General features: G+C 45.3%; 1 protein-coding gene across 2 annotated transcripts; it reads left to right on the top strand.

The window, feature by feature from the left end:
* Positions 1-1,715: 1,715 nt before the first annotated feature.
* Positions 1,716-18,887, top strand: LOC118503385 (nose resistant to fluoxetine protein 6). 2 transcript variants are annotated; one of them, XM_036036586.1, is made up of 12 exons: positions 1,716-3,419; positions 7,317-7,510; positions 7,587-7,822; positions 8,028-8,335; positions 8,925-9,004; positions 9,963-10,061; positions 10,149-10,477; positions 10,738-10,932; positions 11,191-11,360; positions 11,441-11,617; positions 17,123-17,319; positions 17,555-18,887. In XM_036036586.1, exons 1-12 carry the CDS (start codon positions 2,621-2,623, stop codon positions 17,669-17,671), a joined length of 2,901 nt encoding a protein of 966 aa, XP_035892479.1. In that variant the 5' UTR covers positions 1,716-2,620; the 3' UTR covers positions 17,672-18,887. The 2 variants fall into 2 exon arrangements, with proteins under 2 accessions (XP_035892479.1, XP_035892480.1); XM_036036587.1 differs by lacking the exon at positions 1,716-3,419 and adding an exon at positions 7,033-7,081.
* The last annotated feature ends 147 nt before the right edge of the window (positions 18,888-19,034 follow it).

Here is a 19,034-nt window from a genome sequence, read left to right on the forward strand (position 1 = left end):
ACGTACCGCACCGCTAACACACGCATTCTGTATGGTTAACTGTTAAAATCGGTTAAGCTTAACACTTGGTCGTCCCGCCGACCGAGATGATGATGCGCCGCTCCGTGTGCGCAACAGCCAACGGCTTTGCGGAATTCTAATCACCTCACTGCGCTCGAGAATTAGAGTAAAAGGTTTACGCTTCATGGTTGGGTGTTCCGTGCCAACGATAACGGACATTTTGTTTGCTTATTTTGACAGCTGACACACATATCCAAAACAAAAGGCGCACGTGTGCAATCAACGACAAATGGCGCACTTTGGAAACGTCATTAAACGTCATTACGCAAAACACAACGGTGGATGACAGTTGACAGTTATAGGGTAGTGCGTTAGTAGTTCGGTTACTAAAACACTTCCCTGTTTTGCGTAATTCGCGTCTGGAAGTGTTTCCCGCTGTTTTTTCTGTATCAGAGATCGAACTTCCGGGATTGAAGAGAAGATTATTGTTATTGTTAACCGGACATAGTAGATGATCCGGTCGGGAGTGCCGAGCAGAGTTCCCAGGTGAAATCTCCTAATGCACAAGCTAATATAAAATTGGTCACCGGTTTTCCAGTAGTAGATTTTGAGCCCATGGTTCAATGTGAAACCGTACACTAAACGCTGGAACCTGTTTTGCTTAATCGATCGATTATTTAATACTGCAACACTCACAACACACACTCACACACGAAACACATTATCCAGCTCGATTGATTCTCCAGTAGAAGGGGATGGTTTTTATGCTTCGCCACCCCAAGCTTGCCCAGTCATATAGCGGACTTGAACTGCTCCAAGCCCAAGAGGTTTCACGGTACGGAAAATCCAACTCGATCCTTTCGAGGTGTGAGGGTTAGCTGAAAAGCGAAAGAACTGTGCACGGAGCGGTGCAATATACGGCGGTCTATGGCGCCATATTATGCCATAGATCGTGGTACATTCGTGGGGTAATGCTGTTGGCACGGCCTAGCAAACGGTCAGGCGTCCGGTGTGCCGCAGGGCTGAAGAGTGTCTTTCACCAAGCACGCATCGGTTGCACATTGTTCGTCAGGTACGAATGCGCCGGCTAGTTGCATTCTAGAGCAGACCGGTGTAACCATTGCAACCGTCGGTTGGTGGTAATTTCGTGAAAGTGCAAGTTGCAGTGCTCACATTTTGGTGAGGCGATGGAAGGGTTAGCAAAAGGGAGTAGAATGCATAGACATGCGGCTATCGTACGGACTCCACTGGCGATCATCATTCAGTAGGTCGATTGATAACGATCGCGGCGTGGCTTTACCCTGGGGCAACGAAGGCGCATGCGTTTCAAAATAGTACGCCGCTCAATTGTTGATAATTATGCTTCAAATCAAAACTAGATTTTATTTCCACACGATCGCTTATGACATTGGAATGGAACGGTTGGTAGAGCTTGTTTTGAAAGATGTTGTGATTAACCCGGTAGCTAAGACGAGAGTTGATGTGAAAATATCTTTCTTATCTGATTTTTCGCAGCGACTCGTACTTCCGGCTTGCTAGTCACACACTCGTCCAATTAGCTGCTGTGTCACGTGTGCGTATGTCTTGCATCAAATGATTAAAATCCGGGTTTAAAATCTTCACCCATTAGTAGCCTTGTAAGATTTGCATACTTTCTTTCGTGCAAACAAACGTACCTAGCTATCTTTTCGTCTACGGTTCCGTCTAAGTTCCCTTTCCCAAAGGGTCAACAAACATTCCCACTCTAACCTAGCGGCCCATAGCAATGGCAAACCGAAACCGGTGTTAGATCATCGGGTAGTGGGTAAGCTTACACTATGGTCCTCTCCCTTTCGTGGATTGGGCATCTTCGCTGCACTTAGAGTAGACGCTATGCAGGCAAAAATGCAATTGCACCTCGACACGAATCGCTCGTGCCCACCAAAACACGCACCGGTTGCCAAGGTAGGCTGCCCCAGTAGTGCAGTAGCAGAAGTCTTGGTTTCAACTAAGCTGCAGTCAAAATCGTAAAAAAGTCGTCACTGAAGAAAAAAAAACAAACCGCCAAGACGTAAGCCACCGACGGTAAGCCAGGTAAACAAGGTGCCGTGCAAGCAAGGCCTAACAGTTGCAGCATTAAACGACGGCAACTACCACCACCATCGCCATTAGTATCGAGTACCGAGCTTTGATCCCGGTCATCAACTGCAGTTTGCAGCTGGTGCCTGCAGTCTTGGAATCACTTTCACTCGAACAGGACATCAGGCGGACGGTGTCAGTGCTATACTCCGGGCCAGATGGTGAACGGTGCCGTGTATCGATATTTTGCTCTGCGCAATCGGGTGATGGTTTGGATGCACCAGAGTGAGCCAGTGTGGACCGTGAATAGAATACGCGCGTGTTAAGTTATCCTTCTGGGAAAAGGAACGTCCTTCAAAGTTCGGGAGTATCGCCCATAAGTGACCCTACAATTGTTTTAAGTTATTTTCTTAGTGTTCCGTAATAGCTGAAGTCTCGAGGTAGCTAGTTCGATCGGGAATCAACAGTGAATGGAACCAGTTCGTCTAGTGTGCCGTTCTGTAACACGTGTGGTGGTGGTGGTGGTGCATTTCCTTTCCACAACTTCATACCGTGCCGTGCAATGTTGACCGTACCAATCCGGATCGCACGATTACGTGAACGTCGTATCTCGGTGCTGGCGAGCTGGTGCAGTGTATCGTTGTTGTTGTTGGTGGTGCAGTTGCAGCTAGCGAAATGTGCCCAGGAGGGTACGGGCTCGGTGGATGCTGAGCGTTTGCCATCATTTCCGGGCACGAATGGTCCCGCGTTAGGTGGTAGGCACACTTACGCAACGTACCACACGCAATCGCCAACATCGGCCTCGGCGACATCAGATGATAGGAAAGCTACAGCCCGTCTCCATGGAAATGAGCGGGTAAATCATCGAGAATCCGTTTCCGCCGTACTCGATCGGCTCGACCCGAACCAGGCCGATCTGGCACTGCCCAACTACGAAACGTCCTCGGTACGTACCGGAGGCGGAGGACTGCCACCCGTCTACAAATACACGGACAATGTGTTCCGAGTGCCGAAACGGAAGGCGAAAATATCGCATCCGGAAGCGGGAGGCACACTGCCCCGAAAGTCACACACAAACCGGTCCGTGGGTCGATCGGTAGTGCATCATGCCGATGCATCGTGGTCCTCCTCGTCGGCGGAATCGGTGGCGTATGCGCCCGGTAATACGGCAGCCCTGATCGAACGCCGTGCCGAGCTGCTGGGACTTACCGAGGAAACCTTGTTCCAGCTGTTCACCAGTCTGTTCGATCACGGTAACTGGAATATCCTCGAGCTGAAGGGCCGTGTTGGTGAGCAGTGTGCGGGCCATATTGGTCTGTACCTGCGCGATCTGCGTCGACAGCGTGGCTGGGCGTTAAAGGGTAAGTCTGAAGTGGTCGTCGGCTGGAGGAATAGTTATGCAATCGGGATTTTCCCAGCCCGTTGTTGAAGGTTGCAACAATTGAAATTTCAGCAATAGATTTATCCAGAGAATCTTTTCAAAGAAGAAAACCCTAGTGACAGCACTCCTTCAGGACAGTTGTTCCTTTGAATGCCGTTAAACATTGATCATGGTTGAACATATGTTAGCTGCTTGTTGCCACACCATTCATTTTGCACATCTCATAATCCCATCGCTCGAGCGTGTTTGAAGGGCTCCGCTCAAGCACTCTGAAGTGGGCCTCCTACGGTGCGCCATATTATGCGGTCAATTTATTATGTTTAGCCTCCGCATAGAAACGGGCGCGGTGCGCAAAAGGGCAGTTTGATTGATCGAGACAGCTTGTCTATAGTAGGTGGCTGGCGAAGTCTCGATGGAAACTCCCTCCACCTATTTCAACGATGGCGTTATTTATCAACGTGTGCGTATTGCTGTCATACGTGTGAGCGATCTATTGCAAAATAAATTATTTTGAATCACACAAAATGGGACTCGATCAGTCAACTCTGCTTTACAGGATGTGTGGTTGTACGAGATTGAAAAGGCGCCTGTGCAGCAGAAGAATGAAGCAAAAACGGGCTAATTATGGTATGAGTAATTATGGGCTTCCACCGCTCTTTTCCTTCTCTTTTTGGTGGTTCAAGCCTCCCACCCCCGGTTTTGGGTGGGTCCTTTGAAGATGCGATGTCTTAGAGCAGTGTGTTGGCAGAAACGGGAAACTAAATGAGAAATGATCGATGATGCATTAACAATGAGCGAAGGATGGTTTGTTCTAATTAATGGTAGCTCGTAAAGCTACCAGCTTGAATGCTGAAAATGTACATTTGTTGGTGTTGTAATCTGTTGGAAAAAGCAATACGGCCAGGCCGTTCTTTATGAATAAAAAAAAAATCTGTTGGAAAAATAGGTTTAAGAAGAAAGTTTTCATTTAATTTTCTTTTCAATGCATTGGAAAGTTAATTTATCCTTTCTTTGGTTTAGGAAAGACCAAACTGACGCAAAGCAAAATTTTATATTTAAGATACACTTCAAATGTTGCCCGATGGTTTTATGAAAAAGTTAGCAGTTCTATTTTATAACCTTTGAGCGTTTAGTTAAGTTAAATTTAAATGAATATTACAAGTTTTTTTCAAATATCGCACTCTATTATCTATTCCGAAGCGATCCGTTGGCTGAAACAATAACGGCGCCCTTTTTTACACAACAAGACCAGGGTTCAAATCCTATCCAGACCGCCTTAAACTGCGATAAAATCAAGTCATAGAAAGCGAGAAGTGAGAGGCCGAAACCTTTAGTCATATAATGCTGATTCTGACCAGATTCCTTGAATTTTTCATCAATAGACGTTCATTATTTGCACATTTATTTTCTCCAGTTGTGTCGCCATTAGACGCAAACCAAGTACGAAGCTTAACAGAAGGTTTTAATACAAAAGCAATGTTGGTTGCAAAATGGTTTATTAATCAGGGAAACATAATTGCAAAAATGCAAATCATATTAAACACCATGATCGTACACTTTATTATGTTTTGTTACATTAACGTTACAAAACGGTGTGCGAGCAGATTTGTGATTGTGTGTACGTGTGTGTTCCTTTCTCGCGGATGGACAATCTTTGCTGAATCATGAAGCATGACCGGCTTATAATGCCCATAACTTTGGGACAAAAAAAAAAAAGATCAATTACTTACCAAGTAGGTCAGGCAGTGCATGATTTATTTTTTCTTCTTTCAATCACGGTTAATAATCAAAAAGGGTATAAACGCAAACGGGGGACAAAAAAAGACTGTTCTTTCGCGGATAAAATCCTGGAAGTTATTAGTGAGAAATTAAAGGGAGCATATTTTTTATTCAGCTTATGGCTTTTCTTTCCTTATTTAATTTGCGTCAGTGATGTGCTGGTTTTTCGTTGTGCAACACTATCATTCAGAAGTTTTTTTTTATTTAACTGCGCCTGTAACACGTCTCGTCTCATTGAATTCACTTCAAATTATTTTCCACAATTGAATTCTCTGTACGTGTCTGTGTTTCGGCGTACAAATCTAATTCAAAGCCGCAGCACCCTCTCTCAGTACAATTAAAAGAAAACTTGCTTGTTTGCGGGATTGTTCTTTTTTTTTTGTTTGGTTTTTCAACCCGACCTCGAACTTCATGGACATGGAGATTAGCGGTGTAACGGGGCTGTCTACTATGCACCCGGCATCGGCCTAGAAGAAAGAACCATGGTCAACAAAAAAACTCTACCCAAAACCCAACGCTTAGCGGTAACAACATCGGCTTGGTCTAATGAGAAAGCATCAGCGCATTTTGTCTTGTGCCGAAACGACCCATAAGTGCCGGTGTTGGTAGGTTGGTGGTACCGTCCAATTAGGCCGCGATTGATCGGGATGTAAAATTGGTCGATTGATGCTACCTCTTTTTTGGTGCGTGTGTGTGTGCATGGCGCGAAAAATTCTGAACATTCTGAACGCTCAGACCCCAAGGGCCAGTAACGTTTTTCACAGTTTTTCTTTTTGTTTTTGTGTGCGTTTCGTGACTCGCCCGGTACGGTGTATTGTTCCGTGTGTGCTGCCTCCTAAAGTCGCATGTGATGATGAGGTAATGCACACCTTTCAGCACCTTCGTATGCACAGTTTTTCCCCAGTAGTCGTCTGTTGGGGAGTGTTTTTTTTCAGCTCCTTTTTTCGCGTTTCAAAGCGGTAATAATTGGTACACAGTTACGCACCGGTGGCTTCATTTGTACGCACTTTGTTTCGCTACTCTCTCTGTTCTGTTGCTTTGCTTTCTGCTCTTTAAATCGGACCGTTCCGACTGACGCTGAGGTGTCGGTGCTTGCTCAAAGTTCTGACGGCTCCTCTAAGGGTGTTGCGCTATTTATCCGAAGCATATGCTTTTAGGTGCTGCTTGGCACCAAATTGGCACGATGTCTTGCAGCGCCCTTACTACCCATTTTTTTCGGGCTAGGTTGTACGGTTAGATTGGGCGTCGCGATCTGACATGATGCCCTTTTTTAGTGCCGCAGCATTAATAGAACATGTTCGGACCTACTTGTGCAATTATCTGCTGCCCTCCGGACAATGGGCAGTGTGTGAATGCACTAACAAACAAAAAAAATGCAGCAACGCTTAGAACGGTACTGTGCGCGTGAGCGAAATTATGGTCGAACATCAATTAGTTGAACGGTTGTTTTAACGCTTCGGCAGCGCGGTGTTTGCAACGGCGGGCGTTAAGCTTCGAAGCTGATGCCAATATTTGTTTTCCCCCTCATAAACAACATGATAATAATTTGTGATAACGTGTCTGGGCTGTGATAGGTGTTAATTGCTAAATAATAATTTACCGCAACACACACACAATGAACGAGGTGCAATATTAAATTAGTGATCGATGGATGAAAGTGATGAAAACTCGCGCTTTCCTATTTCAACCGCTTTGCTTCGCACTCCATCTGGATGGGTTGGTGGTATATGGTTGTGAGCTTTTCGGACGAGATCGTTAAACGGTACAGTGGAGCTTGGGTAGTGCAAATGACAGCTTAAACGATTGTTCTCGAGCACTCGAGTTTGATAAGGGAGGTCGAGTTTGCTTGGTTGATCACAGACGGTATTTAATGAAGTTTTATATTAGTTTTAACGAGTGTGATTGTTTTATTGAAGATAAGGTGCTAATGAAAACTCAACCGTAATAATGATGAAGCTAGACAAATTTTAGTTTTTAGATGGTTTAGTTCAGTAATTTATTGTTTTGCGAATCTGTGGAGGATTTTTCGATTTTTTATTAAGATTTATAAAACACGATATTAATGAAGCTTCATTTGGCTCCTTCTTCTTCAACACAGCTAGCGATTCTAGTGGCCGGTACGGTGGTCAGTACTTTTTTGGCAACGAGTTCTGGATGGGTTCGCTGACGTTCTGCGACGAGGTGAATCGTGTACTACGCCTCACCCCGATGCCACCGGGAGCACGGCAGCTTGAGATGCGATTTTTCGTCGCTAAAATATCCGTCCAGCTGGAACGATTGCTCTCCACACAGGTAAACCATCCGATCCATCCAGCAGCTTTTTATAGGAAACCGTGTGCAAAACTGTGTTCTCCCCTTCTCGTTTCAGTCCAGCTCGATCCTGCTGGGACAATGTTTGCCCAAGTCCTGCACGATAGATGACATCACCGAGCTGCTGCGCAGTGATCCGGCGTTGAATCTGCTAAACAATAGCACGCTGAACGTGGTGGTTGCGTCCACACCGCTGCCCAACGGGACTCGGGCCAGTGCGCTCACGGTCCTGCATGTGCGACCCGTCCCCGGTAGCTACAATCTGTGGAGCGACCCGAAAGTGTTTGCACTGTTGTACGTTGTTCTATTATTTTGTTTTCCGCTTTCAATGTCTATTAATATCGTGCCGCGGGAGCATCCTGCCTGGGACCGGTGTTTGCCGCAGGGATTCAGTGTCTCTGTAGACCCTCCCGAAGGCCCGGAGGCAGCGGTGATCGGGCGAGAAAGCGGTACTAAAGGAGTAATAAATTTCATTAATAATTAAGTTGCCTATTTTCAGCACGGTCCTGACGGTGCTGAGCGCGGTCATAGCGTACGCATCCTGCGGCACCAGTACGGAAGGGTCGACGAAACCCAAGACCAGAGGAGGATGGTCGAAGAAGGTGCTCGACCCGTCGAGGGTAGGGGTCGATGGGCATCACATCAAGCGGGAGCATGGTGTGGGTGACGGTGGTCGGATGGGTGATGCGCTCGAGATGCACAAAATCAATGTGGAAAGTAACAACAATGTGTCGGGCGGTGGTAATGGGCAGCAGGCTCCGGCCGCGGATGGGCTGTACGCGGGCAAGGAGCGCAAGGAAACACGCTGTAAGTGCTGCTATATGAATCGAACGAGCTGGATTGTGCGTAAGAGCATGGGAATACAGTGATGGAAGTGTGAGCTGCTGAATTTAGTTTGAAATATTTTTTTAAAAGCCGTTTAAGTTAATAATTTCCAGAATTCGACTGAGTATGTTTTCTAAAATTAGTGCGACTATTTTCTATCGTCGCGTAGTTAGTGCAAGCAATTGGTGTTGAAGCACCCAAATTGTAGGTCCCATATATTATGATTTTAAAATTTATACATGAATGAGGATGTTAGAAGTTGTAAGTACTTTTTTAACTTAAATCTAACTCTCACGATATCTTACGTACAAAGAGTAGCGCTCTAGGAAGAATTGGAAGTGACTAGATCATAACAGCATCATTGAAATATCATCAAAAATGATAGACTCGCTCCAGCTTCTACCTCTCGCAATCAAACGACCATTACTGTAATTGTCCCACTGACTTACCTTTTCACCTTGCGGCAAAACGTTACAATGAACCTACCTAGGGCATCGCATACGCTTCCAGGACGCGCTTCCGTTACTTACCGTTGCATATTTCATACCTATCTTCTCCCTCCATTTTCCAGTCTCACTGCACGACATCCTGGCCTGCTTCGATGTGAGGCCGAATGCTGCCTCAATCCTGTCGGTGGAACGTGCCGGAGAGGTAAGAGGAAGAGAACTTCCATCATTCGAAATGGGATAAAATGGGAGGAAAATCTAGCTATCGATTGCATGCACTCCGTACAACCGTAAATAAAAAACCAACCAACGGCAAAGATTGGCCACCTTACGAATACCCAAAGGGGACCAAATTGTTCGTTGCGCACGAAGAAGAAAGCACCGGTCTTAAGGCTCCGTGGCCTGCGGACAGTATGTGATTCGGTGAATGCTAATTCCATTAAGGACTGAACAGACGTTGAAAAAAAATGAAAATGGCCAAATGCTTCCATTGTTTGTGGTCGTTGTGCTATGGTGAGTGATGGATAATCGAACCGTCCAAGTGCTCCGCAAATCCGGTCAATGCATTCTTATTGACGTTAGCATCTAGATCGAGACATCGGGCAGTGAATGAGATGAGCAACTGTGGAGAACCATTCTCAGGGATTAGTATAATGTAAACTTTACATTCGTGCCCCGGTAAACATTGAGTTCAGTGTTTGATTTGCGTGATTGCGTCCACAACCTTCTTGCCCGGGCCGGGATGGTCATTAATTCTGACCCATGCTGCCCCGTGCTTGCCTGTGCGGACGGGTGCGGACAGCAAACGGTTTACACTCTGATCTCACTTTCCTTCCACATTTGCATAGCGGCTGCGTTCTTCTGGCAGCTGTACCCGGACGGATCGGTGATGTGGATGGTCGATGCTGATGATGGTCTATTTCGATAAAAACCATTTTGTTTCACCCGAAAAAGCAATCAATCGAATGTAGTACCACCACCACATCACCAGAATGAATCGTTACTTTCGAATATAAATGACTCCCTTGGGCGCTATCTGATAGCCGAGGCAGTGTGGGCTCCGTATTCTGTAATCGATTGAAAAGCGGTTCCAACATTCCTATCCTGTCCCTTTTCGAAGTTAACCATTAAATTAAATTTCTTCCTCTCGCACTGTGACTTAGGATTCGCTGACGTGTGTACATGGACTGCGGCTGTACTCCCTACTCTGGACTGTGCTTGTCCACACGTATCTGCAGCTGTTTGCCGTGTCCGAAAATCGGGTAAGGATTTCGTACATAATCCCGTGCTTTATTATCGTCTAAGCGCTCTCTGCTAATTGCATCGTGCCGCCTTTGATATCATTCCAGTTCGGACGCAAGATTGCGGAACGTTCCTTCCTGTATCAGCTCGTCGGCAACGCCACCTTCTCGGTCGATACGTTCTTTTTCATCAGTGGGCTATTGATCGTGTACCTGTATATGAAGTCGGTGACCAAATCGGGCCAACCGGCCACCAAAACAGTGCCAGCCGAGGTATCCAATGGTTCCGTTACCACCGGCAATCGAGAGTCTCCGGCAAACCGGGATGCAACACTCGGCGGAGCGTCGCGTAAAGTTGGCCTTTCGATCTTATACCGTTACCTGCGGCTAACTCCTGTCTACTGGTTTACGATAGTGACGAACGAAATCATCCTAAAGTAGGTTTGGTCCCCCTGTCCCTGCCTTCTTTCCTTCTGGTGCATCCGTTTTGTCATGTTAATAACGATCCCTTATAATGCCCAACAGCCCAAAAAATGTCTTAATCCTCTTGGCTGGCAGTGGGTCAACATCTTGATCATCCTCCACGCTCCAGATAGCGTGGATATGCACAATCTTGAGAAATGAAAAGGGGCCTCGAGCCAGCTGACTGGGATGAATACATTTAAATTGGTGTTTCCTTTTTCTTTCCCCTGGACAGGTGGACATACGATCGATCCGTATTCACGCCCGGCATCATCGATCACATTACGTGCGATCGGTTCTGGTGGCGCAACATTCTCTACGTCAACAACTGGTTCCCGTTCACTGAGATGTGTATGATCTGGTCCTGGTATCTGGCGAACGATATGCAGTTCTACGTTATTGCGATCGTGCTGCTCATGATATCCTCCAGGTAAGGTGAACCCCGTTCCACAGCATCTCACACCGGAATGTTGGTGCCGTTGGTCCCGTTCGTTGCAATGTTTTGTGACTATTTTTGGAACAGCGCTGGACAGCTTCTATTCCACCGACCGGTGCTCCACTTTTCAAACCCAACAACACCCTTGGCGTGCACTTGATGATTGACCGAACCTATTTTTGTCTCCTTTTTTTTTTGGCTTCTTTGGCTGTTCCCGTCCGTATGTGGCCCGTGTACGATCGTTTGGGATAGAAATTTTCGCCTTGCCGTTGGGCTGGTGTTCCTGTGTTTGGGCGGTTCGTGGCTACTGTCGATCTACTTTTCGCTGCACTATCGCTACACGTACAAGGTGGCCGATCCGTTCGAATCATTCGACATTCTGTACGATAAGCCGTGGCAACGTATTGGACCGTACATCGTCGGTAAGTGTGTCGGGATTTACGACTTCATTTCTCTTGATGACAATGAAATGTGATTTTTTTTGCTTTACTGCATGTGACAGGTATGATAACGGGTTACATATTGCACCGTCGTCCGAATGCACCGAGGATCGTACCACCGCTGAGACTGCTGCTGTGGACCATTTCTACGGGTATATTGATTGCGCTCATCTTTGGCGTTTGGAACGGAGAGCTGAGCGTACATTGGACGGCTTGGTATGTGAGCGTTGGACACACGGGTAAGTTGAGAAGAGATGGCGATAAACGAATCCTGGTAATAACCCATAATCACAACACTACACTCTAGTCGCTCAACGTTTTCAAAATCAGGATGAAAAACATATTTTTCACAGGCGTCGTTCGGTGCTCATTTGTGTGATTAAATTTCAAGTAATTTGAGTGAATCAATTTGAGTGATTGTCATCTGGATGACTTGAACAACATGAATTCTCAAACATGAACGACGAGTTTTGCCTAGCGATGTCCACCTTTTCCGCCATATTCTTTACCGTTTAAACGGATCTTTGACTTCAGGATTCTAGATGGTGAAGTCTATTTTTTTCTCATCAATTACACTATAGGTCTTAGAACACCTTTTACTGGCCAGAATGTGTCTCTTATTAGATGTTGAAGTCTCGTAAAAAACTCGAAGAGAATTCAATCGGTCGTCAGGACATGCCTCAATATTACGAAATTTTCGCTCAGGGTAACACATGACACGAACACAATTAGAATTGAAGTTCCTTGACTGTTTTGGAGCCATCTAGTCAAATAAAAAACTAGATATAAAGACTATTGGCAAATGGTGGGTTGCTAGTATCACTAGGGTCATCGAATTAAAAATCGATAACATCAGACAGCTTTTTAAATGCATACGTTATTTACATTAATTATTGATCGCCATTTTGGAGGACTAAAGACGTACGTACTCGAAACATGAATGGCTTGACAGCCCTGATCCCTTGGCATTGTGAACACTATATTGGTGAAGTGTGTGTGAATTCTGGAAAGATCAGCCTCGGACGTCATGTTTAAACAGTAATAAGCTGTGTTTAATCATGGAGCAATTCCACTAGACTGTGCGTCGGCTTTACGACGCCTGAAAGTATGCATCAATTGTTTTAATCGCTTACTTTTCACAATATTTTACTGCTTTAAGTATGTATGTGTTGTATTTTGAGCGTGTAAAGTGAAGGCTGATACGCCTAAAGCGAACTTAAAACCCATTGATTCTCTAAAAGCAATTATCATCGATGTCATACCGTTTAATCGTAACAATTTCGCACCGCCAATAATTTTGCCGAAGTAATGAAAACATCGAACAAATATAAACGGAACCCGGGGGCAAAATTAGCCATTAAATCATAATAATTGCATTTTATTACGATGAAAAGAATGGGCAATTTTCCAGCGTGATTAATTTCCAATATGCAATAATTCTTTCTTGATTTTTTTTGGCGCGCAAAATCGGACGGATCGATATGATTGTTGATTATTTATTTAAAATGAATACGCAATGAGCAGTTGTGATTGGAACTTCAGTTTGTGCCCTTTTTGGGTGTATTTTTTTAAACATCATCATGTCAACAAATCAAAACCGTGTAATGGTCTGTATGGTCTTCCCATACCATTTCACCGTTGATTGAACAAATGTGTTGAGTGTTTTCGCAAAACCATACCCACCCTTGAAGCATGATGTATTAACAAATGAGCTGTAAGTGTGGGGTTTTTTAGTGGCAGTTGGAGATGTTCACGATTCCGATGAACGCACGCCTGTACGTGTGTACCGTTCGAGCATTAATTTAATGACATCCAGTTGTCATAATGTTAAGCAGTGTCAGGTTCAGAGATGTTAACATTGTAGGTAGGTAGGTTCCTTCCATAAGCATTTGCTAATGAACATTCACGTTGCTTTGCTTAACGTAATTAGCGACAACGTAGCGATAGTGCAGTTGCAATTGTTCTCGCGGCAACAATGCGAGCTATCCTGTGCTGCACAACCTCCGACACGTCCTGGGAGATGTATGTCAAACAGATTCGTGATGATGGAGAACTAACTTCACAAGACCACCCAGAGCAGGTGAAAGCTTTGCGAGCAGGAAACGTGCACATTGTAGTGGTGTTACATTCCGGCAGCTACGGTTCAGCCGAGCCGTTCTAATGGAACTTTGCTCCACGTTTTGCTATTGAAATGCAAATGTTTCCCCGGCAAATGTCGTGTCCATGCACGGGGCGCGAAAGAGTTGGATCTATTGGATGCCAAAATCGTACCAGACACTTTGTCGAGTTGAGAAGCTCATTACTCCACCTTCCACCATCTTTGGATTGTGTAGGTTCATCCGAAACGAGTCAAGCAACTCGGAAGCGCCTCCCCGCGTGGTAGAGCCAGGTGGATTCGAGTGGCGATACAAATGATGATAATTTGCACTTCAAACGCACCACAGATCGGAGCGGGGTGGGATAGGGAAACAGCGAAGGGAAGAAGCAAATGTTCGGTACAGAAACTAGAAATTACTTTCTGGCCGGTACGGAATGCGCTTCCTCGGTATTAGACCTTTCTGGTTTTCCGATTTTTTAGTTCGTAGCCGAAACGTCGACTCTCTCTCTCTCCAGTGCGTCAAGATTAGTGGACATGAAAGTGAAGAACTTGTTGACACTGATTTGTACCAAAAACGGTACTGCAAAACAAAATGTAAAGTAAAAAAAAAACTCTCCCGAAAACTTCAACTTCAGAAGTGCATCCGGAGTAAGTGGACAGTCGTTCGGAGGGGTTTTTTTTAGCTTCTTTATGGCTTTTTAGGCCCCCTCACAGGGAACTTTTGGGTTGATGGTAAATTTTCCTCAGTAATTCATTTACTGGCGTTACCTGCTTCTCACCCAGTGCTCACTCACAAGTTCAATATTTTATGCCAAAAAAGGGAGTGTGCAGACGGCTGCCATTGGAACTTCCAATTTGCTGCTAGATGCGTTGGGTTTCCTTTTCGATTTCCTCACACACGCACACACAAAGCGAAGGAAAAAGGCCGAAAAATCCCCGCGAAGAAGCTGACATTAGGAAAGTGACCGGAGCGGCTAATTGAAGTGCTGCTCAAAATTGTACACCTTCGTATCCCTCGAATCGAATTAAGCTGCAAGGTAGGTGCAGATGGAACGGGAGAAGAGGAGGGGGGGGGGGGGAGATGTGAGGGGGTTAAATAAGAGGATGTGGGGGGAGGATACAGGGGGTGGGAATCATCTTTAGCAAAAGAAAGCAAGCCGCTCGAGCAACCGAAGAAGACGTACAAACAGCACAAAAAAGTGAATCTTCGTTCCGTTTCCGATCGATTTGATTGGCCAAAATGTTGTCCAGCGGAGACCATTTCCGTGCAATGGACTGTGTTGGGGCGTACTACACCAATCCGATGTGGTAGTCTGAACCAACGTTCCGATCTTATCCCCCCCCCCCTCGGATGAATGCCAAGTGTAGGAAAGGTATGGCAATCACTCTGTACCGGCTTTGAGGTTTTTTGGCCGGAGACATCGGAGAGTTTGGAGATGACTTTCATTCTCAACTCGACGTTGGAAAACCTGCTTGTAGGTTGGTATGTGGACATGAAGGTGGGAAAAATGGAGACATTAGGAAGCGAGTGTCATTATTCGGCAGTGCCATCATTTTCCTAATGGTTGCGATGGAATGCTATTACACTGGGGTTGCGTTTGTCGGTTGGTATGCGGCTTAAAACTTGCAAGGCAAATACATTTTAGGGGCGAGATCTTTTGTATGCCTTTTGATACTTTTATGCTGACAAAATTGAGTAGGTAAATAGGAAGTAAATATATCAATCGATTTTCTAGCAAAGTTATGCGCGCCAGGAAAGTTAAAAGCGGCCAGGATTGTTAAGATAAACATTTCCCATCATGCTATCGTGTGGATTTATTCATTGAACGTTCAATGAAGCGCCAGCTAAGCGTCCCTTCAAGGAAAGGTCACGGTTGCTTAGATTTGATCGGCAGATAGAAAAGTTTCTTTGCTTCCTAATCAAAGCCAAGCTCTGCACTGCTGGAGACGATTGTAGCTCGGATTGGATTGGGTGAGTTTCACTCCTTTTCCACGATGGGCGCTTTGGAAGTGCCTTTCAGACAAGTTTGGCACTGAAGTGTGACGCCAGGGTCCTCACCGGTACCGGGAATGGGAACTTTATCCGGGTTTTCGAAAGCTCATTCATTCTTTGCATTGAACAATGTTCACTTTCCTATCACACTGTACTGTTGCTGCTTCAAGTTTCGGTGGTGTCCCGATTCCCGTGATACCATCGTCTGCCATAAATTTCCATTTCCAAAATTTCCGAAACAAAAGCTCAGCAAACGGGTGGCTATTGACCCACCCCGTTGCGTACTGCGAAGAATTCAATTTGCTTCGACAAGCCCAACCGAACCGTACGCGTCCACTCATCCGAACACCACCTCTCAGCATTTGACGGTTGATGGGGAGTGGACAAAACAAAAAATATGAAAAACGCCACAAACAATTGGCCTTGCTGCCGTTTGCTAGTCAAGTTTGGAGAAAACAGCGACAAAACAATTACCCGGTCACATTTCCCCGGGAGCTTTTCTATCCCACCATCGTGCGCTCACTGTGAAGTTCCCGTTTCGCCCGAGGGTGGTGGCTAGCTGGTTTTTCTAGCATTTTTTTTCGCTTGGGTTTTTTTTTCGGTTTCGATAGCGTCTTAATTGAACGTGACCACGATTCCGGCGTTGGCGGTTAGTTTTGATGGAGTTTTCTTTTCGACGATCACCTTTTTGGGGGGTTGATTAATTAAGAATGCTCCTCCGCTTCTGCTGCTGCTTGTGACTGTGTGTAGTGATCTCTCGTTTCTTGTATACTAGAGCGAGAATTGTCATCTTGGCAAGTATCGTTTGCCCACTGGTTGTGGAAAAGTTTTGATTGATATTTACTGCTCGCTCGGTAGAAGAGGAAGAAAATAGAGTCACCCTAACCTGTACGCGAATTTTTCTTTCCATGGCAAAAACTATGTGACTGTGCGGCCCCCATGGCCACCATTGTTTGTTCAGCACGGCAAAAAAGTTGCAAAAGTCAGAGCGACTGACTGATGCTTCTTCGGGTGCAAGTTCTTCATAAGCTGAGCTTTTCGTAGCGAAAAGATTTGCCAGCAAAACTATCCAACTGACTTCCCGCTTTTTTTGCTCTAACTTCAGTGTGCTAGGACCAGCGAGAAAACTCCCCGAAACTTCCACGATCGATATCTGCTGCTCTCCCGGAAATGGAATCACATTAATTTAAACTGCTTTCGAATTATTCATGTGTAACATCTGCAGTAATCAAGTAATCGGTTGTTCGGGCGAGTGACTCGGCGGTTCCTCCTCCGGTTGCCGATAGCAACCAACTTTCTGGAGCGTGCCCTAAACTTTCGTTGTTCACGAAAGAACAAAGCGGGACAGTACTGTTCTCCTAGTAGCGTAGTGGTTAGCAGGACAAGTACACGCATTTTAAGTTATTTATTTTGCGGCCATGGGGGAAAATCAATAATCCAATCTTCACTTGCCTATTGCTCTGCATTTGTTCTCCGAAATAAAGCACATACACACACACACACACACACACACACACACACACACACACACAGAATCATAAATCGATTGTTGACCACCATCATCTTCTGCTTCTTCATTTTGTTTTCTCTCCTCTGTTTGTCGGGTCTGTGGATTCGCCTGCCGGAAAATGTTCCTTCTCTCCCACAAAATAGCCTGGGGTTTGGCGCTGATGTGGATAACGCTGTCCTGCTGCTGGGGCTACTCGAACTTTGTCAATGGGCTGCTGTCGTACCGGGGTTTCTTCCCGCTGAGCCGGCTCGCCTACTGTACCTACCTGATCCATCCGGTCGTCATGATGGCTACCTCGTTCCAGCTCGAAGCTCCGATGCACCTGCAGCACGTCATCATCGTAAGTAGCGTTGGTTGGACAAAACAGATACCAAAGAAAACAACAACAAAAAACTCCCAAAATTCCTCCCAAATTTGGATCTCCCACTGTGGCAATGGTGGAAACAATTTTCCGGTCTTCCTCCGAAAATTGATTGCTTTTCAATTCTATTGTTTTTGACGTGCGGTTACTATCTGGCCCTCCCTTCACGGTCTAATCTTTTCTCTGCCCGTTTGGCTTCATGTTTTATCGTCAGATCACGGCCTTCTTCGGTAATGCGGTCATCTCGTTCCTGATCGCGTTCGGAATGTCACTAATGTTTGAAGCGCCAGTCATTAAGCTGCTGAAGCTGTTCTTCCAGAAAGCACAGTGAAACACAATCTCCTTCGAGCAAAAGCAAAAAAAAAAAATGAAGCAAAATCTCCAATCATACACACACACACGCACACAATCCATCTCACGGATGGAGAATCGAGGCGCGTGTCCACTCGAAAAGCGTCCGACCCTATTCCCTAGCGTAGACAGTTTTCACGGTCATCATTGAGCAGCACCGTAGAAGAAGCGGACTAGTGGACCACGGTGGAAAATACAAAAAGAAAACAAAAAACCAATCGAATGGAGAAAGTGAGTGACAGAGCGTGTGCTGCTGACCGGGCCCTCGTGGAGATGGAGTGGGTGGAATTGAAGCGGGTTGGAAAAATCCGCTATCGTCAGCCCTGTGAGAGGAAACACTTCTGTGGCATGTGATCGGTATTTCAAGCTTCCCATCATCACCACCATCATCATCATCGTCGTCATCGGCAGCTTCATCGTCTTGGAGTGTATTTTACGAGGCGCGTGTCAAAGACTGATCAGGAAAATTTGTTTCTCATTTTCGTCGTGTTTTAGCAACTCTCCCTTGTTGCGCTGTCCGTTTTGTTTGTTTGTTGTCTTTCCTTTAAATTTTGAGCCGCTTTATCTACGGTTGTCCACCACTTCCGTTTGCGACCACCAACTTTTAATCGTATCAATTCATACTTCATGCCCATAACGATAATAATAATGCTAATGATAGGCGTGCAAGAGCAGACAGAACACTCTTCGCAAAATCAAAACTCGGGCACTTTGCCGTGACAGTGGAGGGCGCTTTTTGCGTGTAACGAAATGGTTTCTTAATTGTTTGCATCGAGGCGAAAGATTTGTAGTTATTTGTGTACCAAACATAGGCTCGTAAAAGCATGTAAATGTACTCCCTTGTATGTAGAAGTTTTTTTTTATTCTCTTTCACTCCTTAGCTTACTTTTGGAAGTTCATACGTTTGGTGCAAGAAGAATTGACAAAAAACGTTATACAATAAGGTTAGGAAGTTTCACGGATAGCGATTAAGCGTGATGTAAGTTGTAGATAAACATTAACAATTGACAATAAACAAAACAATTAACAAAACCAAACGGCTGTTTTAAGTGCATTTTCTTCAATTATTAAAATAATATGATGTCGAATTTCGATACGTCCTGTCGAGTATACAGGGTTTTCCGGTTGATGTGGCAATAGAATTCATTTTTATGGCAGGCTCCTTAGATAAAATAGCAAACAAAACTAGTTGATATGGAAACGGCTTCGTATGAAAGGGAAATCAAATACCTTTAATTGTAATGTCTGCAAATGATATTCTCATAACAACCGTTGATATTGCACTCACTTACCCGAGCGCTGAAAGGACGAGTACAATATCAACGGCTATATCTAAATATATA

Source organism: Anopheles stephensi, chromosome 2 (assembly GCF_013141755.1).
Source record: "Anopheles stephensi strain Indian chromosome 2, UCI_ANSTEP_V1.0, whole genome shotgun sequence".
Taxonomy (NCBI): domain Eukaryota; kingdom Metazoa; phylum Arthropoda; class Insecta; order Diptera; family Culicidae; genus Anopheles; species Anopheles stephensi.